The sequence below is a fragment of the Chelmon rostratus genome, chromosome 10, assembly GCF_017976325.1.
Source record: "Chelmon rostratus isolate fCheRos1 chromosome 10, fCheRos1.pri, whole genome shotgun sequence".
Taxonomy (NCBI): Eukaryota; Metazoa; Chordata; class Actinopteri; order Chaetodontiformes; family Chaetodontidae; genus Chelmon; species Chelmon rostratus.
This window is the reverse complement of record NC_055667.1, coordinates 14,008,593-14,020,413: the sequence shown is the minus strand read 5'-3', so window position 1 is coordinate 14,020,413 and position 11,821 is coordinate 14,008,593. Positions and strand designations below refer to the sequence as shown.

Sequence of the window (11,821 nt, the reverse complement as noted above, 5' to 3'; positions counted from 1 at the left end):
AAATAAATCATCCAAACATTCATTTCTGTGTTAGTTTTCTTTCTGCAAACAAACCAAAGACGGACATCTGGCAGCACAGGCTATGATTCGGAGAAGGAAAAGAAAACCCTTACACAACAGGTAAGTTTGCTCCAGTAAATAACGATCACAAATAATGAGAGAAATGCCTTGCAATGAGGCAGCTAGTGCAGACGGAGCCTTGATCAGAGGATAGGTGCATGTTTTGGATGCTCACCCCGGCAGAAGTTAGTGTGAAAACTGAGAGCCTCTATAAATAGTCTCGTCTAGCAAAGCAGACACTGACTCCTTATGGAATGGAAACTAATGCAGCAACATGGATGCTTTATTTTAGGTTCAAATACGGGGAAAAAAAATCCTCAAAACTGATGCAGAAAGCTGTCAAAAGCTGCACCTGATATTAGAAACAGAGCTGCATGCTTGCATTACACAGTAAAAGCAATAAAAGTAAAAATAAATAAAGGAGCTTAAATAATTCAAATTTTATTTATTGAAGCAAAGAACTCAATAAAACAGACTAAAACAGACAGAGTAGTCTCATGTTGAGTTTTTCCATTCATCTAAAGCTGATTCAGAAGCTCACTCAAGGAATATAAAGAGAGACTGATGCTTTTCATAACGCTGTACAACCTCAGCACATTTCCTTTGAAATAATGTTCTGATGAAAGTTTCAACAAAGCTCCGTGATCTCATTATAGCACCGCCAGTTGTAGCTAACTAGGGGTTTTATTTAGCTATCACACATGGGAATGTTTCCTGATTAAGCTTTAAAAAAAGGTTGCGCGTGAAAACTGCAAATACATCCTTTAGTACACAGAACTAAAGACAGGCAAAGGCTTTCGAGCACACCATTGAAAAGAGGGTCATAAACAGTATAAAAGCTCTGACAACAAATACTTGCTTCAGGTAAATTCGACACTGATACAAATTCTACAGTCTGTTAAAAAGGTTGGATTCCCTCGCGTTTTCACATGATCATAGTTCATTTTGACTGATTATTATAATCACTCTTGTATGGCCAAATTGACAAAGGCTTTTATAAATGTACATACATCCCAGGCGCCGCTGTCTATAAAGGACGACCCCCCCACAACTAAAAAAAAACCTCACTAATTCACTACTCTAGCATATTAAAAAAAAAATACACAAACATAGAAACCAACAGGAAATAACATGTGGGACCTAATGGATACATGATCTGTGACTACAGAATATGTTAGCAATCCAGACAGAGTAGCAGGTGAAAATACCAGTGTTGGGAGTGTTCGTCCTATTCATTCGGATTTGGGTTGGCATCGGGATACTGAGAGAGGTCAAAAGTGAGCACTTTGCTGATGACACAATCTCCTTGCTGTGAGCAGAAGAGAAGGAAAATTAGTTAATGCTTCGATCGTATGTACAGAAGATGCTGTTATCTGTTATCATTGGCAGGTTTCTGCTGGATCCTTACAGGATCAGGCATGTTTGAAACTAAGTCTTACAAATAAGATTCATTATGATGATGAATTCAAAACCTATAATACAAGACTTTCTGTAGTATTTACCAAATTAGATTTTACGACTTTATGGAAGAAGTGGCAGAAATTTGATGGATGGATTAACCAGTTTAACTAAGGTAATTCAAGTTTTTGCTAAAAATAACACTTAAGAGTGGATGAGCTTCCAGCTACTATTGAAGGTTCATGGCTATGTTTTATTTAACTTTTTTCAATTAACTATTTTGCACTGTATTTCTTATAGACACTGAGAAACGCACCTCTGGAAAAACACCGATGAGTGAGTCTGCCTTGGTGTAGAATTCTTCCTTCAGAGAAATGACGATGGCCTGGAAGTTCTGCACAGACTGGTCTTTGATGTAATTGGCCACCTTTAGGTTACAGAGGGAAATTATGAGTTGTACTTTGTGTTTTATGTCATGAGCAGCATTCATAAATACGTGTTAAAAAAAAAAAAAAAAAAAGAAATCACTACAAGAAACACTGATTAAAAAGCTCAAGCCACTGAATCGAACAGCATTTGTTAACAGACCTTGCCAATGTTAGTGTTGTCCAGAGCAGCATCAATCTCATCCAGGACAAAGAAGGGGGCTGGTTTGTAGCTAGAGACGAGCAGGAGAGACATTGTAAACAACACTTTTCTGCAAAAGACTCTCTTTTTTTTTGTTTTTTTAAAAATCAAACATGTTTTCAGACTGCGTACCTGTGAATAGCAAAGAGCAGAGCCAGAGCAGCAACGGTCTTCTCTCCTCCAGACAGGTTGTCCATGGGTCTGAACCTCTTCCCCGGAGCCACACAGTTATAGTTAATGCCATCCAGATACGGCTCCTCAGGGTTTTCTGGGCCCAGGAAAGCCTACAGATGAGGGACACACTCATTGTAAACTGTTTTGCTTTTGATACATAGTGCATCACCTGTGATTTGTGTGTTATCTGCCATTGCATGAGCCACACTGACCACAATTTATATTGCAGCACTAAATTTATATAGGTTATTGTTTAAAAAAAACACTGAGGCGTACCTGGGCACTGCTGTTGCGTGACAGGGCTTTGTAGATCTCATCAATGTTAGTGGCCACAGACTCAAAGCAGTTATTGAAACGATCAAACCTTTCCTTCTTGATCTGCTCAAAGGCCTGCTTGGCCTTCTTGGCTCTCTTACGAGCAGCCTCGAACTCTGAGGGGAGGACAGAAACAAAACAGACATAACATAATTAAGAGCTCTAGAAAGGCACCGTAAACCTGCAATGCTTCATTTCTCTCTCTCTCATTCTCCCGCCTTCTCACCGTCACTGGTCTCTTGGAACTTGTCCCTGACGCTCTCCAGCTTCTCCATGGCCTTCATGTTGGGGGCGCTGATCCTCTGTAGGATGCTCTGCTGCTCGTTCAGACGCTGCTGCAGTGTGTTAGTCTCCGCTTTAATCTCTTCTTCTGACAGTGCATCCTGTAGGAAGTTGGGATGAAGTAAGTTTCTGTGTCTGACAGTATACGTGTCATATCTTTGCTCCATATAGATCTTTTCCCTCTTTTGTACACTGTGAAACACTTTGTAACTCTGTAAATAAAATTAAGAGAGGAGGCGGCTTGTTAAATTTAAGACACTGATGTGGACCAGCTACCTTAAGGTCTTCAGACAGGTTGCTATAGTCGATCTCTATGAGAGCCTCTTTAGCGAGAACAGTGCTGGACGTCCTCTGGCTGCTGGACTCATCGGTCTGGGAGCTTCCCTGGAACAGCAGAGCAAAAGAAGGATGGTATTTTCTGTTTCACTCCCAGTGATATAAAAGTTAGAGCCTGCATGAGCGGCTTTGTGTGTACCTCTCCCTGGCTGATATCATCCATAGTTCCAGAACGAAGAGGCAGCCTGATATCCTGCATTTTGCAGGCTTGCAGCAAGTTGTGACGGTCGCTGCGCTTCTGCTCCAGTTTGGTCTCAATGGCTGTCACCTCCTTCTGGAGCTGAGTCAGCTCCCTGGGAGATACAAAAATATTTGTAGCACAAACCAACTCGAAGGTAATACTTCTGTTTATATGACACGAATACTGAAGTTTATGTGTGCATTTGCAGCCACTGACTTGTTGGCACCACCCAGTTTTTTGCGGATCTCCTCCATCTCGTGGTTCTTATCATTGACTTCAGATTTCTTGGTGAGGTGCTGGTTCTTCAGATCCTGCAGCTGAGCCATTGTTTCATCAATAATCTTCATGTGCCTGTGCTCCTCCTGCAGAAGGATAAGAAAGATGACAGAGACACAAAAGTAGAATTAACTTGATGTCAAAATTGAGAGCGAAACATTTTAGAAGTCAGGCTCATCTTTCACTTTTTGTTTTACCTTCTTAAGCCGCTCTATTTCAGCCTCGTCCTTCTTGACGGTCTGCTCCCACATCATGACTTTCTCCTGGTCCTCCTTCAGCTGATTCTTCTCGTAATCTACCTGGATACCCAGGCGGGTCTTCTGGGTCTCAAACTCAAGACTGAAGAAAAATGATGCATGTCGGGTTAGACCACACAGGAAACCTGAGACAGGTTAGCTGACAACTCGGAAGGAACTGACCTGCACTCCATCGGACTGATCACTGAACTCACCGCTTCTTTGCAATCTCATTCTGCCTCTTCACCTTCTCCTCCTCAAACTCTCTGATGTTTCTCACTCCAATCTCCTTACAGAATTCAACAAACACCTCATCCTCCACCTGGGAAACAAAAACATTAACATAGATATTACTGCAACGGCACATTTTCACAGACAGGCGTTTAAATGGAAGTCGCTTTGTATCAGTCTCACCAGGTTCATGCGGTCTCGCAGGTCAGTGATCTCCCTCTCCCTGGACTGGATGATCCTCTTGATGTCGTTGATGCGAGGGCCAAAGTTTGCCAACTCGCTCTCTAGTTTAGACTTCTCCTGCATGACACAAATGAAACAAGATGTAATGCAAAATTCATTACAGTTCGAAGCTTTGTTCGCAACGTTGACAACCTACGTCAACATTTAAATGCTGCACAGCCTTTTCTCTTTTTTTTTTTGCATGACTATTCATTGATTAAACCTGGTATTTCAGCACAGTTGCAGATTATATGGGTATCAGTTATTAACATTATATTATTTTAGAATTAGATTCCAGCGGTGGTCGCACAGGTTTCCAACCCCTGAAGTCCAAAAGTCAATGTTTACTGAATGCCTACATGTATTTACACCAATGAATAACTCATCATAACTCATTTAATCCAATTAATCACTTTATTCAAACTGAGGATTTTGTTTCAGGATTTGTCATATTTTTGGGGGAGGTGACATCATAAAATAGGACGACAGATATGCAAAGCTTCATTTAAAAACCCAAACTGAAGCTTCAAAAGTAAAAAAACATCCATAGCAACAACAAACAGGAAGGTGTGACCAGACTGTACCTGCATGTTGAGGGAGAGGTGGCGGGTTTTTGTTTGTTCCAGATCACTCTGGGAGTACTTGAGTCTCATCTGCAGACCGTGGGCCTGAGACTGCACCTGACGCAGCTCCGCCTCCTTCCTCTTAGCCTTCATTTGCTCCTACAAAGACAGACATCAAGTAGAAATTGTTGTGAGTGTACCTCACTTGACAATGCACCAAACTGCAGTCAGTGACAATATCACATTTTGAGGTTATCCAGCTGCATTCCAACAAACACACACCCCGTTTTACTAACAAACAGGACCAAAACTACAGCCTCCTTGATCAGGAGTTTGAGTTACCTTGAGCTCTTCTGTGAGTTTTTCTTTCTTCTCTTTGAGCTTGTCCACTGCCTTCTCATCCCAGCGCCTGGCTTTGGCCTTCAGGTCGCTGGCTCCTCCAGAGATGACTCCAGACTTCTGGAACAGAGTACCGTCCAACGCTACCGTCTGGACACAGGGACACAAGGAGAGGTTAGGTGCGAGGGAAGCCAGATTTTACACCTTTCACAATTTCCAATCCTTCCATCTTCAGTTAGTGACCTAAGTGAAGTCAAATACCTTGTGTCTGTATGGCCCCCCAAAAGCGATCCTTCGCGCATCCTCTACGTTCTCACAGACCAGGGCGTTGCCACATGCATACTGGAGGGCTTTCTTAATGTGAGGAGGCTCATAGCGAATCACATCGATCACCAGTTTGGCTCCTCGCAGTTCTCTCAGTTTCTCATCTGTTGGTTTCACCTTTGATAAGACAAGAAGAAGACATATTGGGAAAATTCTTAATTACAGCTATTTAAAATTTCCACTATTTGACCTCTTCTTCCTCAAGTTTGTTGAAATTTCATGTTTTCATTCAATGTTGCCTCTTTGATGCTGTATATCGTAACCACTCCAAAGACCCCCTGTGCAGACATATTATCTGTACTTTCTAGTAATCACCTCGAGATAGTCGAGAGGAAGGAAGGTCTCGGGCTCTCCTCTCTGCTCCTTGATGTACTGAATACAATCTCTGCCAGTCTTCTCTGAGTCAACGATGATGGCGTCCATGTTCTTGCCCAACACTTTGGTCACGGCAATCTGATACTTCTTCTGAGTGGGCTGGCACAGGTCGATCAGACGGCCATACTGGAGAAAGAGAGACAGCAGCGTATTTTTAAGAATTTATGTTTAGGACAAAATGTAGAAGGGAAGCAAAAACTGTGCCTTTGCAAGCATAAGGAAATTAGGGTATTGCCACGGTTGCCTTACCACAGAGCCAGGGTAGAGTCTTTTGATACTCTCCATTATCTCAGCCTTGCGCTGCTGGCGACTGTTCTCCTGCCTGTCGATTCTGGCGTCTCCCAACTGCTCCATTACCTACAGAAGAAGACAAAGATAACAGGATTCGTTGTAGACGATTTCACAGCTGACATTTTCACTTGTCAAACACAGGTGGAACTGATAACATTAAGAATCGGAGTGCCAGCCCCCGGTGCTGTGCATGCTGGCCCACTGGCATGGATTACTGGCACACCTAGCCATCATTTATTGCACTGGTCACGCATGCTTTTCCCTGGTATGTGAAGTGTCTGCAGTGATCAACATCCATTAATTCACATGTATACATTTAGCTTTCTGTTGCTCACTTCCGTGGAACAGGTTAGCTGAAGATGCTACATGCAAACACGAATGAAGGTGTTCCACAGAAGGGTCTCGAGCAACTACTGCACACTGAAATCATCAACAGTCAGCTAAGATGATACTGTTTGAAGAAATTTGATTTTCTTTCTGTGTGTGTGTGTGTGTATTGAGTACCTGGTTAAGCTCCATGTTGATCTCATCAATTCGCCTCTTGGCTAACTCCACCTCCTCCGTCAGCTCCTCCTCCATGCGCTTCTGCTCATCGAGTGACTGCCTGAGGGGTAACAGGACAAAAGAGTGTGAATGAGGCAATATAATGGAGAAACCTATGAAATCAATTAGCTGAACACAGCGCAGTACAAACAATCGAACAATGAGAGCTGCGTACCTGCTGGTGGAAATGTAGTCCTCCAATTTCTCAATACGTTTCTGGTTTTCCTCAATTTCACGGATCTTCTGTTTGATTTTGGCCTGTAGAAAGACAACAAAATATATGGTTTTATGCATTCAAATCAGTTAAAATCTATTTTATTATTTTTTTTCATATTATCTTTACCTCTGTCTCCACTTTTTTCCTTTCCTCCAAGTCCAGGCGGTCCTGGTCGGCCTTCTGGTCGCGGTTGAACTTCTCCAGCTCCTGTGCCAGCGTGGCAGCACGTTTGCTGGCCTCTTCTTTCAGACGATGGTACTGCTTGACCTGGAGAGACAGAAGAGAGTGGGTCCTGTAAAGCCATCCATATTTTAAGACAGATCTTATTTCATGACATGTTATGACGAACATTCCAACTATACCATCTTACTGCCAATCCACTGAATGGATTCTGAGGAACCATGGTTGCCTAGTTGTATTGACCACTTTACAGTCAGTTAGGATGTTGGTAGGTTAGATATTTGTGTACACAGTATAAATTACCCATTGAAGAATTGCAAGAATAGGTGAACAGGTTTATTGGTAACAGGTGATAGTATCATGATTGGGTATGAAAGGGGCCGCCTAGAGAGGCTCAGTCGTTCACAAGGATGGAGCGAGGTTCACCACTTTGTGAACACATGACTGTATGAAGGATGTTACTACATGGGCTCAGGAACACTTCATAAAACGTTTTTGTTAAACACAGCTCATTTAAAAAGGGAATTTTTTTAATACGTTTTACACAGCATCCCAACTTTTTTGGAATGCAGGTTTTAATAAATCATTCAAACTGAATTGAACTTATACGTGTATAAAATTCCAACATTAGACCTGGTTTTCCTCCAGGGTGAGGTCCTGGCCCTGGCTCTGCGCCTCCTCCTCCATGCGCTCCTCAAACTCTTGCTTGGCCAACTCCACCGCCCTCATCTCTTTATCCAGCTCATCCATGTCCGCTTTGCGTTTCTTGTACATCTTCTGGGCATTTTGCAGTGATTTACGTGCCGCCTCGAGCTTCTTGATCTTGTGCGATGTGTTCTCTTTGGCCTTGATGTACTGCGGCCTCTTCTGGTTCAACTCAGAGTCTTTCTCTCTGTGGGCAGAGTCAAGTGATTAACAAAGCCCTAGGTTTTAAATGGCATTAGTTACACAGTAGGGAAGTAAGTGAGCTGTGGAACCAAGTAATTGTCACTTACTTAATTTCTTTCTCGATGGTCTGCTGCTCCCTCATCAGCCTGCCCAGCTCCTTCTTCTTGTCCTTCAGCTCCTCCTCCACATGGTCCATCTTTTTACGGTCCTTATCAATCTCCTTGTTCCGCTGGCCCAGCTCTTTGTTCAGCTTCTCAATCTCAGTCTCATTGTGGTACAGCTTGAAGAGCTGCAACTGAACACTAGCCCTGGCCACTTCGTCTTTCAGACGCTGGTAACGCTCAGCCTGGTGGAATAAAGGGAGGAGAGAGATGGACAGTGTGATGAACTAAATTCTGTGTGTTTTATTTACTGATGGCCTTTATGGAATCTGACATGGTCAAAACAGGCAGCAATAATAGTGGGTTGCAGATAAATACTGCATTTCACTCCGTACTCTGCAATGACTATAACATTTAATTAAATCTAATGTAATAAAATAAGACAGATAACACAAAATACACATAATAAAATTTTAAAATTCATCAGAAGCACATCTTAACAACTAACTCTTACTGCAGGTTGAATTCCTCTTAGGTGTAGGATAGGATAATAAACTTTAAAATCCAGGCATTTAACTCCCAATTAAACCAGAACACAAATATATAGAATTAACTATAATTCCACAGATACAATATTTAGACTGAACACAAAGTACATACCTCCTCTTTCTCTTGCTTGGCTTCTTTGCGCTCAGCAGCAATGTTTTTCTTACGATGGTAATTAAACTGCGTGTCCTCCTCTGCTTTCACCATCTCCTTCTTCCTGCGGTCGTACTCCTGGGCCAACTCTCCAGAACGTGAGATTTCCTCAAACAGAGCTGTACGCTCCTTGGGGTTTTTCATGGCAATGGACTCCACAGCTCCCTGGAGGGAGCACAAGCAGTGAATAAAACAAAAACAACAACACACCATGTTCCCAGATGTTAATTCATCTACACCAGAAAATGGATATTTTGGGCTCTGCTCTAATTGGCTGAGTCACATTCAAAGCTGTGATGCCAAGTGAAGGCACATGCACTGCTAAACTAACCACACCCCAAACTGTACATTGTATAATTTTCATCATACAAATGCAAATAGCAAATTTGAATCATAAACAACACTTCTTAACTGTACTGTGATCACTGCAAAGCACAGCTGTCTGATAGCAAACTTGCGACTTCATATAGAAGCATTATAAAAAACACCAAAGAATACATATCTCTTTGAAAAGACTTGTAGGATTTCAGTCCCACCTGGAAGACCAAGAAGTTTCTAGCCTTGATCAGAATACCAAGTTTTTCAAGCTCTTCACTGTATTCAGGCAGGCTCACCACCTTGTTGTTGATGCGGTACTCAGAAGAAGAACCTGAAACACAGGGCAGATACACATGTTAGGAATTAAAACATCAGAAATAGCTTATCAAGCAGACAAACAAGATTACTGCATGAGTGTGAGGTTTATTGTTATTATACGATACAGGATAATACAATGAAATGCAAATTTCATTAAATCGACCCAAAGAAAGACAGATATCATATGATAAACACATTTTTTTTCATAACTACATGACTACCTTAAATAATGTTATGACAAATTAATTCTGCAAAGCAGTCAACAGAGGTTGATTACAGATCTTAACTGCATCTTGGGTAGATTTTAGGGTTTAGGATGGATTCAAATGAAATGTGAGCACACTGGCTAAAGGTATGTCAAAGGGCCTCATGTTCAAACCAGAGAGTACTGGTAGGATTTTAAGGCAACGTTTAAAATTATTTAATACTCAAGGGGGCACAGCTGTATTTAGACATACAAGCTTCAGCTTTTTTTCTGTGTTACTTTCAATTCAATCCCTCCAACTTTGGTCAAATGTAAAGCACACAGAAAAAAACAACTACAGCAAAGTAAATGCCTTCTAATTTCTGGTTCAGGTTCAAGACAGTTATTAGACTAATATTTCAAATAGTTCCGATTAATGAAGTAACAAAATCATACATTCCAACATTATTGTCAATGGCAGTTCATACCGATGATGACCCTTGTGAAGGAGCGTTCCTCTCCGTTATCCTCCTGGTAAACCATACTGACAAAGGCCCTGTTGGCAGCTGGTTTCCCTACGGGTGCTCCATGGATTAGATCCTTCAGAGTCTTCACTCGCAGGTTGCTGGTCTTCTCTGCCAACACGAAGCTGATGGCATCCATAAGGTTGGACTTTCCTACAACAACAGCATTCAGATTTTAAGTAGCCCATATAAAGCTAATATGAAATCCAAATATGAGTCACCCGTTTACTGGGTACACTGCACAATTTAAGTTTATCTTCATAATCGTTATAATGTGTAAAGTAGTTAGTTGAGACGCTACATTGTAAAGCACGTTGGACATAACCCATCTGTGTTTACCTAACCCTGATGATAAACAACAACTACGCATTAGAAAATGAAGAAATGTGATATTAAACCTTTTAAAAGACAAAAACCTAGTTTGATCTTGTGCACAACAAATTAACTGATTTGGACACATACAACGTTGTACAAGTTAATATAAATTCTAATACGAATAACACTGAAAAAACAAGAGTGCAGAATGGTAACGTTACATGGATGTATAATAGGCAGTCAAAGTGCTGTTCAGCAAGTCAGGCGCCACGCATACATAAATTCTATGCATAAACTACAAGATATTTTTAAAGACAGGTGGGCATTACTGTACTGTTTACCGTTAGCCAATGCTAGCAACCAGTCTGCAGTTTGCATTAGCCGCGAGTTGTTATTTTCAATCATAACATACCTGATCCATTGGGTCCGATGATTGCAGTAAACTTATGAAAGGGTCCAATGATCTGTCTTCCTTTGTACGACTTGAAGTTTTCGATCTCTATCAATTTTAAATAACCCATCTTCGGGGTATTTGTGTCGCTATTCTAAAGAAAAACTGCACTGAGTATTAGCTAGCAAAATGTTAGCTAGCTAATGCTAACAAGCCGGACGAGGTATCGCAAAGACGAAGTACGCACGCAAATGAATGAACCTCTCTGTTCAGTCTATTGCAGGCCTGTGCACGAGTCACATTATGAAGTGCATATTTAGTTTGATAACCTAAACAGCCTTCATAATCTTAATCAGGTAGACGCGATGCGGTTGTGACAACAAAGCGCCATTTTACAATCCAACAGGAAGACCTTCGAGCGCGCGAGACACTAAACCGCACGGCTTATCGCGAGACCACATAGAGGTATGAAATTGAGTTGACGACCCCAGGGTTGAGCCCCGTATCCCACTTTCACTCACACACAATAAATTACGTTAACTTCGTAGAGGCTTAATGTTTTGTACAGACTTACGCCACTCATTGTTATGATTTGTGTTAAATAAAGCACAAAGTGTGCTGCGGCATGTTGAATATGTTATGTTACCATGGTTACCAGGGGCCTCCAGCCACAACAGGACTCGTGCAGCGAAACAGCTTCATTCACCGAGGAGCTACATGGATCAAGTACCACAAATACCTGAGATAGTTTGGCCACATCTAACGTCAGAGGTAAGTGCTGCTTTACATCTGTGATCACTGCCTGTCTTTGAAGAAAATACACCTGGACTTGTCGCATACAGTCAGTGAAGCCCATCCAGGATTTTGTGTGATGTTGTCAGGCCAGGAGAGGATAAAAAATCTGGCTTTAGAT

At 41.7% G+C, this 11,821-nt stretch overlaps 1 protein-coding gene across 1 annotated transcript; it reads right to left on the bottom strand.

The window, feature by feature from the left end:
• Window positions 1-310: 310 nt before the first annotated feature.
• Window positions 311-11,299, bottom strand: smc1a (structural maintenance of chromosomes 1A). Its single transcript, XM_041945424.1, has 26 exons — window positions 10,930-11,299; window positions 10,167-10,355; window positions 9,395-9,507; window positions 8,820-9,023; window positions 8,166-8,404; window positions 7,804-8,062; window positions 7,117-7,257; window positions 6,949-7,031; window positions 6,735-6,834; window positions 6,189-6,296; window positions 5,880-6,065; window positions 5,502-5,681; window positions 5,244-5,390; window positions 4,923-5,060; window positions 4,300-4,416; window positions 4,101-4,207; window positions 3,847-3,988; window positions 3,590-3,735; window positions 3,332-3,485; window positions 3,133-3,240; window positions 2,801-2,957; window positions 2,536-2,690; window positions 2,218-2,369; window positions 2,047-2,116; window positions 1,775-1,885; window positions 311-1,369 (listed from the first exon to the last, which is right to left on the bottom strand). Exons 1-26 carry the CDS (start codon window positions 11,036-11,038, stop codon window positions 1,289-1,291), a joined length of 3,696 nt encoding a protein of 1,231 aa, XP_041801358.1. The 5' UTR covers window positions 11,039-11,299; the 3' UTR covers window positions 311-1,288.
• Between the last annotated feature and the right edge of the window lie 522 nt (window positions 11,300-11,821).

What these genes read in the sequence shown, in the direction of transcription:
- smc1a (XM_041945424.1), bottom strand. Translation starts at nt 11,038, where the DNA reads ATGGGTTATTTAAAATTGATAGAGATCGAAAACTTCAAGTCGTACAAA. An exon ending in GAAACTTCTTGGTCTTCCAG is followed by an intron (nt 9,024 to 9,394) that starts GTGGGACTGAAA and finishes TGCTCCCTCCAG; the next exon opens with GGAGCTGTGGAGTCCATTGC. An exon ending in GGAAAAAAGTGGAGACAGAG is followed by an intron (nt 7,032 to 7,116) that starts GTAAAGATAATA and finishes GTCTTTCTACAG; the next exon opens with GCCAAAATCAAACAGAAGAT.